This window comes from Mandrillus leucophaeus, unplaced genomic scaffold, assembly GCF_000951045.1.
Source record: "Mandrillus leucophaeus isolate KB7577 unplaced genomic scaffold, Mleu.le_1.0 Scaffold57, whole genome shotgun sequence".
Taxonomy (NCBI): domain Eukaryota; kingdom Metazoa; phylum Chordata; class Mammalia; order Primates; family Cercopithecidae; genus Mandrillus; species Mandrillus leucophaeus.
The window spans coordinates 5,018,307-5,032,994 of NW_012106141.1; the positions used below are offsets into that span (position 1 = coordinate 5,018,307).

The 14,688-nt window shown below is 45.0% G+C and overlaps 1 protein-coding gene across 3 annotated transcripts; it reads left to right on the forward strand.

The window, feature by feature from the left end:
• The first annotated feature begins 7,330 nt into the window (after nucleotides 1-7,330).
• PDHB (pyruvate dehydrogenase (lipoamide) beta) lies at nucleotides 7,331-13,467 on the forward strand. Of its 3 annotated transcripts, XM_011998375.1 has the most exons (11): nucleotides 7,335-7,415; nucleotides 7,499-7,552; nucleotides 9,088-9,195; nucleotides 9,279-9,341; nucleotides 9,444-9,479; nucleotides 10,111-10,210; nucleotides 10,265-10,396; nucleotides 10,929-11,039; nucleotides 11,377-11,468; nucleotides 12,544-12,685; nucleotides 12,968-13,467. In XM_011998375.1, exons 1-11 carry the CDS (start codon nucleotides 7,374-7,376, stop codon nucleotides 13,111-13,113), a joined length of 1,026 nt encoding a protein of 341 aa, XP_011853765.1. In that variant the 5' UTR covers nucleotides 7,335-7,373; the 3' UTR covers nucleotides 13,114-13,467. The 3 variants fall into 3 exon arrangements, with proteins under 3 accessions (XP_011853764.1, XP_011853765.1, XP_011853762.1); XM_011998372.1 differs by having other exon boundaries at nucleotides 10,111-10,396; XM_011998374.1 differs by lacking the exon at nucleotides 7,499-7,552 and having other exon boundaries at nucleotides 7,331-7,415; nucleotides 10,111-10,396.
• Nucleotides 13,468-14,688: the final 1,221 nt, after the last annotated feature.

Here is a 14,688-nt window from a genome sequence, read left to right on the forward strand (position 1 = left end):
GGGAATTCATCAGGAACTGGGTCTGTAGGTACTAATTCTTGGGCTTCCCATGGCCATTGATCTCCTATTACAGTTCCTCCACATACACAACATGAAGTGACATTGAGAGACTGGGCTACATGCTCAGCTAATTGCAAGAACAAATTTCTTGTTTTTCCTGGAATTTCTGGTACTAGCACATTCAGTTCATCAATGATGTGGTGTGATCTCGGCTCACTGCAAGCTCTGCCTCCCAGGTTCATGCCATTCTCCTGCCTCAGCCTCCCGAGTAGCTTGGACCATAGGCGCCCGCCATCGTGCCTGGCTAATTTTTTGAATTTTTAGCAGAGACGGGGTTTCACCGTGTTAGCCAAGATGGTCTCGATCTCCTGACTTTGTGATCCGCCCGCCTCGGCCTCCCAAAGTGCTGGGATTACAGGCGTGAGACACTGCACCTGGCCCAGGCTTCCTTCTAATGGCAAATCTACCTTTAATGCTGGCCAGTCTATCTTACACAAAGTTTTAAGTTTTCCTAGTGTCATAGTACTCCATAGTCTCCTTTAAATTCTTTTTTGAAATTTTTCAACATAGTTCCTAGTAGGGTGGGCTTACTTGTGCCTGACCTATGCTTCTTCGAGATAAAACACCATGCTCACACCACATGCACACCACAAAACAAAGAATGGGTAAAAAGGACACACACACACTTTTGCAGTTTGCACCAAAACAAAATCAAAACCAAAATCAGAACATCCAGAAATCCAAGCCAGGTCAAAACCAAAACCAAAGTATCAAGCAGGCCAAGTCAAGTCAAAAACAAAAACCAAAGTGCCGGTACAGGCACACCATGGGTGATCAGGCCACACTTCCACTCAAATGGAGTGGGCAAGTTTCCAAGACCAGTCCTGTCAAGCAATTCAAACCAAGTCAAAATGAAAACCAAAACCAAAGTGCCAATAAAGGCAGGCCGTGGGTGATCAGGCCACGCTTCCACTCAAACAGAGTGGGCAAGTTTCAAAGACTAGTCTTACCAAATTTTAGATGTCCAGACTCCAAGTGCCCATTCCTTCCTGGTGTTCAGCCACTACTTGGATCCTCCATGGGGGCCTGCCACACACTGCTCTGGCGAGGCGTCCCACTGGGGCAAATGCTTACCTGGGAGCACTCTCAGGATCTGCATCGCTCTGGCTGGTCGGAGTCCCCCACAGGGATGTTCCACAGGGCAGACTTAAGCCACCTAAGAAGCTGCCTCCACTATCTGCCAATCACCTCGCTTACTGATCAAGGAACCAAGAAATGTAGCAGGAGGAGCCACAGACAAAACTCCTCAGACTCCAAGTTAAAGAAGGAAGGGGTTTATTCGGCCGGGAACATCAGCAAGACTTCTGTCTCAAGAGCCGAGCTCCCCAAGTGAGCAATTCCTGTCCCTTTTAAGGGCTCACAGCTCTAAGGGTGTGCATGACAGGGTCGTGATGGATTGAGCAAGCAGGGGGTACGTGACTGGGGGCTGCGTGCACTGGTAATTAGATCAGAACAAAACAAGATAGGGATTTTCACAGTGCATTTCTATATAATGTCTGTAATCTATAGATAACATAACCTGTTAGGTCAGGGGTTGATCTTTAACTACCAGGCCCAGGGTGTGGCGCTGGGCTGTCTGCCTGTGGATTTCATTTCTGCCTTTTAGTTTTTACTTCTTCTTTCTTTGGAGGCAGAAATTGGGCATAAGACCATATGAGGGGTGGTCTGCTCCCTTACCGCCATCTTGGAAGTGGCCCACTACCATCTTGGGAGCTCTTTTTTTTTTTCTTTTCCCTTTTTGTGGAGAATGGGGTCTTGCTATATTACCCAGGCAGGTCTTGAACTCCTGGGCTCAAGCTATCCTCCCGCCTCTGCCTCCCTGAGAGCTGGGATTACAGGCATGAGCCACCGTGCCCAGCCCATCTTGGGAGCTCTAAGAACAAGGACCCCCTGGTAACACTGGGCTGCATTCCCAGAAAGTTAAGGCATTGTCAGTCACAGAATGAGATAGGAGGTCAGCACAAGATACAGGTCATAAAGACCTTGCTGATAAAACAGTTTGCAGGAAGGAAGCTGGCCAAAACCCACCAAAAGCAAGATGGAGATGAGAGTGTCCTCTGGTCATCCTCACTGCTACACTCTCACCAGCACCATGACAGTTTACAAATGCCATGGCAACATCAGGAAGTTACCCTATATGGTCGAAAAAGGGGAGACATGAATAATCCACCCCTCAATTAGCATATAATCAAGAAATACCTGTAAAAACGGGCAACCAGTAGCTCTTGAGGCTGCTTTGTCTATGGAGTAGCCATTCTTTTATTCTTTACTTTCTTAGTAAACTCGCTTTTGCTTTGCACTGTGGACTCGCCCTGAATTCTTTCTGTGCCAGTTCCAAGAACCCTCTCTTGGGGTCTGGATGGGGACACCTTTCCTATAACATCTTTCTGGTGACCACTGAAGGGACTACAGTGTGGAAACCCTGGACCCAAACCCCTTACTTACCAAGGTTTTCACCAAAAGTAAAAGTTGCTAAGAGTTAACATTGTAATATGTATTTGAGACTACTAAAGAAACAGTTCTTCCACATGTAAGGCATGTAGGGAAAGCGAAATGTATTTTTGGTAAAAGATTATAAGAAGTCCCGGGAATGTGGATTTTTCTTGCCTAAAGGGTAAAGGGATTGTTTTAAGTTAAACAGGATAAAGCTAAAGGTTTGAGCAAGTTATGAAAAGTTTATAAAAAAATGAATCTTGTAAAAAGAAATTCTTCATGTGAACATATTGGCTAAAGTTAAAGGGGTATTATTCAGGTTTTCCATAAATTAAGCATTAGAATAAAAGTACAACAAGTTTTTCTTAGAACACTAATCTGTTCTTTCACAAAAAAAGTAAAGGGTTAATAAAAGGTTTATGAAAATCTTACATATGGTCAAACTAATTGAGTATTCCTAATTTATGCAATATAGTTATCTGCATAAGTACAAATAAGTATATGTTTTCTTTTGCAACAGCACACAATTGGAGAAACTGGTTATTTTATCAAGGCTTTGACTGGAATGGCATGTTTTCTTTTAAGGAATTAAACTTGACTTATAGAGCCAATAGAAGCCCCCTGGGGAACTGGCCTCATACCTTGCCTACACAGTCCTTGTACAGGGTTTCTGACCTGTGGTAAGTAAACAATGTCACTTTCTAACAGGCCCAGGAACTCCAAGTTATCTTGGAACCTCAAGAAGAAAGGAATTTACCCAACTCATAGGTATCTGAGGGTACAAACCCATGGCAGGGCTCAGTTCTAGGGGTCTTATCTAAGATTCCTTCTTTGGAACAGAGTTCCATGAATGCCAATTTAAAAAGAGCTTATGTGGCTGGGTGCAGTGGCTCACACCTGTAATCCCAGCACTTCCGGAGGCCAAGGTGGGCAGATCACTTGAGGTCAGGAGTTCGAGACCAGCCTGGCCAACAAGGTGAAATCCTGTCTGTACTAAAAATACACAAATATTAGTAGGGCACGGTGATGGACACCTGTAATCCCAGCTACTTGGGAGGCTGAGGCAGGAGAATTGCTTGAGCCCAGGAGGCAGAGATTGTAGTGAGCTGAGACTGCACCACTGCACTCCAGCCTGGGTGACAGAGTGAGATTCCATCTCAATAAATAAATAAATAAATAAATAAATAAATAAAAGAGTTTATATGAAAAATAATTATTCTTGCTGCACTTTATACAAATAATCAGGCCAAGTATAATAAAGCAAATCAGTCTTACCAAGATTTGTCTTTAGTAAAAATGGGAAACTGGAGAGAGAAATATTACGTTTCAAGAACTATGGTACGCTTGTTATTAGATTCTAGTCTCATCAGTTGTTTTTAAGTTTGTTTCTGCAATTTAGGCTAACCCTGCTTATTCCCGTGAACCAACCAGTGATCTCTGACTGCTACTCAAAACAAACAACAGTGATGGTGTCAGGCCTCTGAGCCCAAGCCTGCACGTATTCACCCAGATGGCCTGAAGCAAGTGAAGAATGACAAAAGAAGTGAAAATGGCCAGTTCCTGCCTTAACTGATGACATTACCAGTGAAATTCTTTCTCCTGGCTCATCCTGGCTCAAAAGCTCCCCCACTGAGCACCTTGTGGCCCCCACTCCTGCCAGCCAGAGAACAACCCCCTTTGACTGTAATTTTCCACTACCTACCCAAATCCTATAAAATGGCCCCACCCCTACCTCCCTTCACTGACTCTCTTCACGGACTCAGCTGGCCTTCACCCAGGTGATTAAAAAGCTTTATTGCTCACACAAAGCCTGTTTGGTGGTCTCTTCACATGGATGTGCGTAAAAATCTGAATCAATATTCTAATTCTGGACACCCTGGAATCAGCTAGCAACCCCACATCAGCTTGGTTCCAACAGTTGCCCAGTTCATGGAAAGCCTTCTAATTTAGGTTACTTGGGATAATTTTACTTATTTTGCTTTACTCTTGTGGAATATATTCCTATTGTACTCTTTGTGTAGGAGTGCAGGATAAGCTTACTGAATGTTTTCTTAAACTGAATACTTATTAATCTTCCAGATATCACCTTTTGTTGGAACTTGGAGTTATGATCCTCACCAGTATGGCCCTCACCATACTGATGTTTTCTGACTGAGCTCCTCTCTACCCTGAATATAAGAGACCCTAATAGGTAGGCAGGAATATCATCACCCCTATTTGGCCTGAAAAAGTTACAGAAGATGGATCTTCGTCCCTCTGAAACTTTTAGGATTAAAGTTTCTCTTATAATAGGGATGAGGCAAATGTCAGAGGAATGTGAACCACAGCAACTCCATCTTGAATAGGAACTGGGTAAAACCAGGCTGAGACCTACTGGGCTGCATTCCCAGACAGTCAAGCATTCTCTGTCACAGGATGAGATAGGAGGTCAGCACAAGATACAGGTCCTAGAGACCTTGCTGATAAAACAGGTTGCAGCAAAGAAACTGGCCAAAACCCACCCAAACCAAGATGGCAATGACAGTGACCTCTGGTTGTCCTCACTGCTACACTCCCACCAGCGCCATGACAGTTTACAAATGCCATGGCAACATCAAGAAGTTACCCTCTATATGGTCTAAAAAGGGGAGGCATGAATAATCCACCCCTCATTCAGTATAAAATCAATAAATAATTATAAAAATGGGCAACCAACAGCCCTCAGGGCTGCTCTGTCTATAGAGTAGCCATTCTTTTATTCCTTTACTTTCTTACTAAACTTGCTTTTGCTTTGCACTGTGGACTTGCCCTGAATTCTTTCTTGTGTGAGATCCAAGAGCTCTCTCCTGGAATCTCAATCGGAACTCCTTTCCTGGAACATCTTTTGCTTGGCAAATCTGATCCTGAAATCTTTTGGTGCTGGGTGGTGGGAAAGGTGGGAAGGACTGATTCACTTTTTCATTCTAAGCACCACCCTCAAATTTTGGGGGGCTGAAATCTCAAGTTCAGGAGTTTCTCAGGGATGCTGTGGCAGTCTGGGAAGTGCTGGCCATTCCTCAGGCTTCCTGGCAGGGACTGATGGGACTAGATGATGGTGGTGGGTGAGGGAGACTCAGAAGGCGTTGATTCTACATCTTGAAGATCATCCGTCCATTTTACAGATGAGACAGAGTCCCAGAGAGTAAAGGTCATCTCCATGCAGCTATCCCCAAATTTCTATCTCTAGTCCTGACTAGGCCCTAGGCTCCAGCCAACCTGGGTATGTCCCAGTCATCTAAAGAATAAAGGCTGGCTGCAGTGGCTCATGCCTGTAATCCCAGCACTTTGGGAGGCTGAGGCAGGTGGATCACTTGAGGTCGAGAGTTCAACACCAGCCTGGCCAACATAGTGAAAACTCATCTCTACTAAAAATAAAAAAATTAGCCGGGCATGGTGGCAGGTGCCTGTAATCCCAGCTACTCGGGAGGCTGAAGCAGGAGAATAACTTGAACCTGGGAGGCAGAGGTTGCAGTGAGCTGAGATGGCGCGACTGCACTTCAGCCTGGGTGACAGTGAGAGACTCCATCTCAAAAAACAAAAATAGACTCTTACTTCCCCAGCTCCTCGCAATTACACTGCCCCAGGCTCCTCCCTTGTCCCATCTATCCATCCAACAACGACAAAAATCCAAAATTTTCCTCAGCTCTTCCCTAGCACTTACAGCATTCCTATTGATTCTAGCCCAAATAGAACTCAAAACTGTCCCCCTCCTCTCCATCTGGAAGTTGCCTCCTAGTCTGACTCTGTCGCCGCCACAGACTTCCCAGCATCCGCCTGCTATGCCTTTGCCTCCACCCCTTCCCATTCCCAGTCAGCAACCTACTGATCAATTAGGGATGGCCCTAGATGCACTACTGCACTGGGTCCCAGAGACCTTAGATTATAAACCCAGACTCCTCATCACAGCCCACAAAACCTTAATTTGGAAGTTGCAAATTCCTAATTTGGCAGCCTGCAGCTGTGATCCACAGAAGGGAATGTTTGGAATGTCTCGGGGATGGGTGGAGACTGGGTCTCCAATTGTCCCATCTGACCCCAAGGGCCAAACTAAGACTAATGAGCTTCCAGAGGTTGTCCCTATGGTCAAGTGTTAGGCATCTCCCCATAGGGCCTTCTCTAAAGTTGTTGTAACCTTCCCCCAAACAGGACCCCAACCTCTGCTTCAGGAAGCAGTGGGAAAAGACCATGCTTTAGAGTCAGTCCTAAATATCGGCTCATTTAATCAATTTCTGCTCCAGTTTACCCATCTTCAAAATGGAGATAATAATAACACTAATTACCCAAGTGGGGTACTGTGAGAATGAGCTATAAGGCACAGATCTCAATGCTTGGCTCACAGTAGGTGCTTAATGCAATCAATGAAAGCTGTGGTCTGCATTATAAGGAATTAACAGACAGCACTGTCCAGGGAAGACTAGGTTCACTCATAAAGTGTTAAGTTCCCCATCACTACAGCGTGTGCAAGCACTTCTTGGTGCCCAAAGGATTCCAGTACCCACAACAGGTTGGCCTCTTAAGGTCTCTCCAGCTTCCAGAGATCAGGCTCCTCAGTGTCTGACTTTTAGTCCCCACGCTTCAAGTAACACCGACCAGGCACGTGTGCCCAGCGTGCACCCCGCAAGTCGGTCACCGCCTACTGTCAATAAAGTTGATTTGAGGCGGCTCCAGGCAGAGGGGCAGTGCCACCCATACAGTCACCTCGGCCCGGCCCCGCGGCCCCTCACCCGGTGGGCGGGGGAGGGGGGCCGAGTCACGCAGGCGCCGCGCCTTGCCATTGGCCCGCGCCGGGGGAGGCGGGGCTTTCTCACGTCTGCCGGCCCCTCTGTGTTGTCATTTGGCAGCGGATAGAGGACACGATCAAGATGGCGGCGGTATCTGGCTTGGTGCGGCGACCCCTTCGAGAGGTAGGCAGCAGCGCGCGGCCTGTATTCCCACGCCACCCGTGTCCACCCTGCGTCCCGCCATCATCTTCCTCTTTCCCTGCCAGGTCTCCGGGCTGCTGAAGAGGCGCTTTCACTGGACCGCCCCGGCTGCGCTGCAGGTAACCGGCGCGGGCGCTTGTCGGACGAGGGCGGGGAGGGGCCCTCTTCTCTCGGGAAGGGGGCCGGAGTCGCGCCTGCGCCGTGGCCGGCCGGCGCCGTGGGCCTGGTTTGCGGAGCTAGCATCGTCCCTGGAGCTCCTGCTGCCTCTGTCGCCGCCTGGCGCTTATCACCCCGACGAGTCACTACCTCACAGCTGGCTGGGCAATGAGGGAAAACTAAGATTAGGCTTTCTTCCCTCACTTCATGTTTTTTTTTCTTTAAATTACAGCAAAATAGACCTAACTTAAAATGTACTTTTTAGAAGTGTATAATTCAGTGGCATTAAGTACATTCACCATGTTGTACAACCATTAACCACCATCCATTTCCAGAACTTTTTAATCATCCCAAACAGAAACTGTCCGTTACTCGGTAACTCCTCATTTCCCTTAACCAAACCCGTGGTAACCCCTGTTGTACTTTTCTGTCTCTATGAGGTTACCTATTCTAGAATTTTATATAAGTGGCATAATTTGTCCTTTTGTGTCTGGCTTATCTGAGCGTAGTGTCCTCAGGGTTCATCCATGTTGTAGCATGCGTCAGAGTTTGATTCCTTCCTAAGGCTGAATAATATATATATGTATGTATTTTTGAGATAGTCTCGCTCTGTCACTCAGGCTGGAGTGCAGTGGCGCGATCTGAGCTCACTGCAACCTCCACCTCCTGGGCTCAAGGGATTCTCGCGCCTCACACTCCTGAGTAGCTGTGATTACAGGCGGGCGCCACCACACCCGGCTGATTTTTGTATTTTTAGTAGAGACAGGGTCTCACCATATTGCCCAGGCTGGTCTTGAACTCCTGGCCTCAAGTGATGTGCCTGCCTTGGCCTCCCAAAGTTCTAGGATTACAAGCATGAGCCACCTCGCCTAGCCCGACATTTTCTTGTTTTTGTTTGTTTGAGACGGAGTTTTGCTCTTGTTATCCAGGCTGGAGTGCAATGGCACTATCTCGGCTCGCTGCAACCTCCGCCTCCTGGGTTCAAGCAGTTCTGCCTTAGCCTCCTGAGTAGCTGGGATTACAGGCGCCCGCCACCACACCCGGCTAATTTTTTTATTTTTAGTGCCTGGCCTTGTTTTGTCTATTGTGAATAATGCTGCTGTGAACATTGATGTGCAAGTATATGCTTGAATCCCTGCTTTCAGTTATTTGGGGCATATACATAGAAGTGGAATTGATGGATTGTATGTTAATTCTCCTCTCCTTCCTTTTTTTTAAAACTATATTTTACCATTCATTATATTAAAATAGCAACTCCTACATTCTGGATGCAAAGTGTTTGGCACCTAGTGAGTGCTCAGTACACTAACACATACAATCAAAGACCAACTATGTGTGATAGAAATGTTACTTTTAGAATTCTTTGAGTTTTTAAAGAGAAACTTGTTCTAGTGTTTTTATATTGTATGCTCTGGGCAGCCTAGGTAAATATAAAGGAAGAAAATCTTAGTTGAATCTCAAACAATTCTTATTGACAGTTTTTGCATACCTGTGACAGGTGACAGTTCGTGATGCTATTAATCAGGGTATGGATGAGGAGCTGGAAAGAGATGAGAAGGTATTTCTGCTTGGAGAAGAAGTTGCCCAGTACGACGGGGCATACAAGGTAACTAAAATATATGAAAGTTATACAAAATTGAGGTCACTGTTACCCCCAGATACACTTAAGGGATCAAATCTTAATTGTAGGTTAGTCGAGGGCTGTGGAAGAAATATGGAGACAAGAGGATTATTGACACTCCCATATCAGAGGTAAGCCTTCCAGGGGGAAGCAGACCCTAGAGGGCATGTCTGTTAGTGTCCACTGTCTTCATTTTTATGGATTTTCACTTAAGTTTATATTTTACTTTATAGATGGGCTTTGCTGGAATTGCTGTAGGTGCAGCTATGGTATGTAATACTCTTTATGGGAAGCTTATCCAAAGACATTTCTTGTTTTCTTTTGAGACGGAGTCTCACTCTGTCGCCCAGCCTGGAGTGCACTGGCATGATCTCAGCTTCCAGGTTCAAGCGATTCTCCTGCCTCGGCCTCCATAGTGACTGGGATTACAGGTCGTGCCACCATGCCCAGCTAATTTTTGTGTTTTTAGTAGAGATGGGGTTCTACCATGTTGGCCAGGCTGGTCTCGAACTCCTGGCCTCAAGTGATCTGCCCACCTTGGCCTCCCAAAGTGCTGGGATTACAGGCGTGAGCCACTGTGCCCATCCCCAAAGATATTTAACATCACCTTTTAAAAACATTTGGGAAAAAAACAAAACAATTCCAAGTAGGTAGATGTGGTGGTGCTTGCCTGTAGTCCCAGCTACTCTGCATGCTGAGGCAGGAGGATTACTTGAGCCTAGGAGTTACAGGCTGCAGTGAGCTATGATGTGCGCCACTGCACTCCAGCCTGGATGACAGTGAAACCCTGTTTATAAAAAATAAAAACTTTATTTGAATGTTGGAAGACTTGGAGTGATTGTTTGCTAGTCTTTATTGCTGTTTCTAGTCTTTTTAACATCCACATTTTTGATTTTACAGGCTGGGTTGCGGCCCATTTGTGAATTTATGACCTTCAATTTCTCCATGCAAGCCATTGACCAGGTTATAAACTCAGCTGCCAAGACCTACTACATGTCTGGTGGCTTTCAGCCTGTGCCTATAGTCTTCAGGGGGCCCAATGGTGCCTCAGCAGGTGTAGCTGCCCAGCACTCACAGTGCTTTGCTGCCTGGTATGGGCACTGCCCAGGCTTAAAGGTGGTCAGTCCCTGGAATTCAGAGGATGCTAAAGGACTTATTAAATCAGCCATTCGGGATAACAATCCAGGTCAGCACAGGGACCCTTTGGGTTTTTTTTTGAAAATTGAAAAACTAAAATGATATATTTGCACAGAGGAAACCATTAAAGTCTTTTAGTTAGGCTTAGATATATCATATAAAATGTTAATAATTTATATAGTAAAGACAGTAAAGAATGTGCTTGCTTTTCCTATTTCCAACTATAAGGGGGCCAGCTAGGTAAGGGAGACATTTACTGCACACCCACAATACTGGTTTTAATAGATAAAATTATATTGACCAAACTACAAATTTAAGTACCTAAACTGCTCTCAAGGCTGCTGGTCGTGGTAGAAATAAGGCTAATCAGCACACCCACAATACTGGTTTTAATAGATAAAATTATATTGACCAAACTACAAATTTAAGTACCTAAACTGCTCTCAAGGCTGCTGGTCGTGGTAGAAATAAGGCTAATCAGCACAGTGAAACTTCTCACAAGATGAATGATATTGCTTTGTATAGTTTTAGTCATTCTGCATGTGATTAGTTACTTTTGTTTAAATATTTATGTTTTTCAGTCGTGGTGCTAGAGAATGAATTGATGTATGGGGTTCCTTTTGAATTTCCTCCGGAAGCTCAGTCAAAAGATTTTCTGATTCCTATTGGAAAAGCCAAAATAGAAAGGCAAGGTAAGAGAGCTAAGATACATAAACAGTATTTTTAATCCAGTCCCTCAATTTTGGTAAAATTTAACCTACAAGTTACTGTCATATACTTTGAAAAATTATAGAATGAGCTCAAGTTAAGAATATGTGATGCCCCAATTTCTCATTCAGTTGTGCTTTTCTAGATCTCAGTCTGGTAGGTTTGTGTTTCATTTCTAGGAAGGCTGCCACATTCCTCAGCTCACTGGAATGAAGTTGAGTTGAAGACTTTATGAATGAACAAGAGCCACAGCTGGCTGCACAGTGGTGTAGCATCTTCAGTTTCAATCTGATCTCTCATCTGTGACCACTCTGTTTTCAGGAACACATATAACTGTGGTTTCCCATTCGAGACCTGTGGGCCACTGCTTAGAAGCTGCAGCAGTGCTATCTAAAGAGGGAGTTGAATGTGAGGTGAGTGGTCATTTACTTGTTCTTAAAGAATTAGAAAGGCTCCTTTTAGATTTAAGACCCAGAAGGGTTCTGTAACAGGTTAATTAGATGTAAAACCTTGCTTTGTCACTCATTTGTGTCTCTGCTTAAAGCTGGAAACCTGCCTGCAGTTCACATACTTAGCTTTTTACCACTCAGGTCACTTAGGTTCTGGATCTTGTTTTTGAGAGATGGGGAGCTCTCTGAACCTCTTCTGGTTCTCAGTGATCCCCCCGAGAGAGAGAAAAAAAGTTTTATTCTGTTGCTCAGGCTGAAGTGCAGTGGCTGAATCCTAGCTCACTGTAACTTCTAACTCCTGGGCCCAAGTGATGCTCCCACCTCACCCTTCTGAGGTTCTGGATCTTTTAGAAACGTACCATGTGCTAGTTATACTTGGGCAAGTTATATACTCTAAATCTGTTTCATCAGCTATAAAATGGGGATAATGCTGTCCCATGATAGGGCAGTTGTGAGAATTACATTTAGTTTAGTGCTTGGGACATGATAGGCACTCAGCTGTTAACTGTTACTCATTTTGATGAGGGAATTTAAAGTGAAGGAGGATTGGCTGGGCGTGGTGGATCACCTGAGGTCAGGAGTTCGAGACCAGCCTGGCCAACATGGTGAAACCCCATCTCTACTAAAAGTACAAAAATTAGCTGGGTGTGGTGGTCTATGCCTGTAATCCCAGCTACTCCAGAGGCTGAGGCAGGAGAATGGCTTGAACTGCGAAGGCAGAGGTGGCAGTGAGCCAAGATCACGCCACTACACTCCAGCCTGGACAGCAAGAGCAAAACTCCATCTCAAAAGAAAAAAAGTGAAGGAAGATGAATGAATCCTATAACTACACAGAGCTGCTTGTGGTGGACATACAGATCTTTGTTTTAATTAAAATTTCTCCTTTTACAGTTTGTACATTCATGTACCTATTCATAGGCAGATTAGATTTTCCTAGATACAAAGATTAACAGGAAACAAAAAAGGAAATGGTATTATGGGGATAAGGCTCTATTTGTGCTTCAATAGCTCTGTAAACTTGATTATATTACCTGTTTAGGTGATAAATATGCGTACCATCAGACCAATGGACATGGAAACCATAGAAGCCAGTGTCATGAAGACAAATCATCTCGTAACTGTGGAAGGAGGCTGGCCACAGTTTGGAGTAGGAGCTGAAATCTGTGCCAGGATCATGGAAGGTATTTCAAAGAAACTGGTTCTAGAATACAGTCAAGCTGTAGTAAACATCATGTACCTGAATACGTACAGGATAAAGAGATTGAAAGCTAGGAGTGGCCAAACGACTTGAACTTTAAACTTGTAAGTTTGGCATTTCTCCTCAGGCAAATATTTTAAAAGCAAATCCAGAAAGCAGTTCCCCATAATTAGCGTGTTTTCTCTTCCTGGTGAGCCACACCTCTGTGCCAAGGTGGTAGTGCCCAGCTGGCATTTGCTCTCTCTCAGTTGAGCCTTCCTTCTAGGTCCTGCGTTCAATTTCCTGGATGCTCCTGCTGTTCGTGTCACTGGTGCTGACGTCCCTATGCCTTATGCAAAGATTCTAGAAGACAACTCTATACCTCAGGTCAAAGACATCATATTTGCAATAAAGAAAACATTAAATATTTAGTTTGGACTTGAGTATCAAGTCGTTGAAATTTATTTGAAATACTTGCTGGCACTGCACTTGTACTGCAAGACCTGACTACTCATAAAGGAAAACGATTTCTAAAGCAACAGCAGGTGTTTTTGTACAGGGAAGTTTAAATGTGTTTGTGTGGGGAAAACTCTCCACTCTCCTGCCCTAGATGCCATGCTTCCTTTTGTCTGTTACAGTTGCCACGTTCTTTGAATAACAAATTATATAACATTTTACCCTGTCTCACCACAAGGACAAAGTATGGATGTGGCAGAGTCCTGATGAAAGATATATCCAAACAAGATAACTTATATGTATAAAATTAAAGCATATAGTATACATTTACTGTTAGTTTGTTTTGATAAGGAATAAAGGAATTAATTCCTGTGACTGGGTTTTTTTTTTTTTTTTTTGAGACAAGGTTTGACTTTGTTCCCCAAGCTGGAGTGTGGTGGCACAGTCTCGGCTCACTGCAACTTCTGCCTCCCAGGTTCAAGTGATTCTCCTGCCTCAGCCTCAGGAGTAGGAAATTAGCCACCACATCTGGCTAATTTTGGTATTTTTAGTAGAGGTGGAGTTTCACCATGTTGGCCAGGCTGGTCTTGAACTCCTGACCCCAGGTGATCCATCCGCCTCGGCCTCCCAAAGTGCTGGGATTACAGGCATGAGCCACCACACCTGGCCATGACTATTATATTTTTATATTAAAAGAATTGACTGGGCCGGGTGTGGTGGCTCATGCCTGTAATCCCAGCACTTTGGGAGGCCAAGGCGGGCGGATCATGAGGTCAGGAGATCGAGACCATCCTAACATGGTGAAACCCCATCTTTACTAAAGCCAGGCATGGTGGCATGCGCCTGTAGTCCCAGCTGTTTGGGAGGCTGAGGCAGGAGAATTGCTTGAACCCGGGAGGCGGAGTTTGCAGTGAGCCGAGATGGCGCCACTGCACTCCAGCCTGGGCAACAGAGCAAGACTCTGTCTCAAAAAAAAAAAGAATTGGCTGGGTGTGGTGGTGGCTCACACGTGTAATCCTAGCACTTTGGGAGGCCAAGGTGGGTGGATCCCTTGAGTGTAGGAGTTCAAGACCAGCCTGGGGAACATGACGAAACCCCATCTCTACAAAGATAAGATAGAAAAAAAGTCAATGCGAGTAGAAAACTTGAAATTCTATTAAGAAATTAGTGCCACCAGGCACAGTAGCGCATGCCTATAATCCCAGCACTTTGGGAGGCTGAGGCAGGGATTGCTTGAGCCCAGGAGTTTGAGACCAGGCTGGGGCAACATTGTGAAAACACTGCCTACAAAAAAAACAAAGAAACAGGTATCTGGTGGTGTGCCTATAGGAGGGGCGCTGGAGCCCTGCAGTGACCTGTGATTGGGTCACTGCACTCCAGCCTGGGTGAAAGAGCAAAACCCTGTCTTAAAAATAACAACAAAAGAAATTAGTGCCATGTGAAAAATAAGCTGATACTGTACAAGAATTACCTGTTTGTATTCATATATCTGAACTATCCAAAATAGTCAGCAAAACTGACTTCAGAAGGACTCAGGCCTCAAGCCTTCAT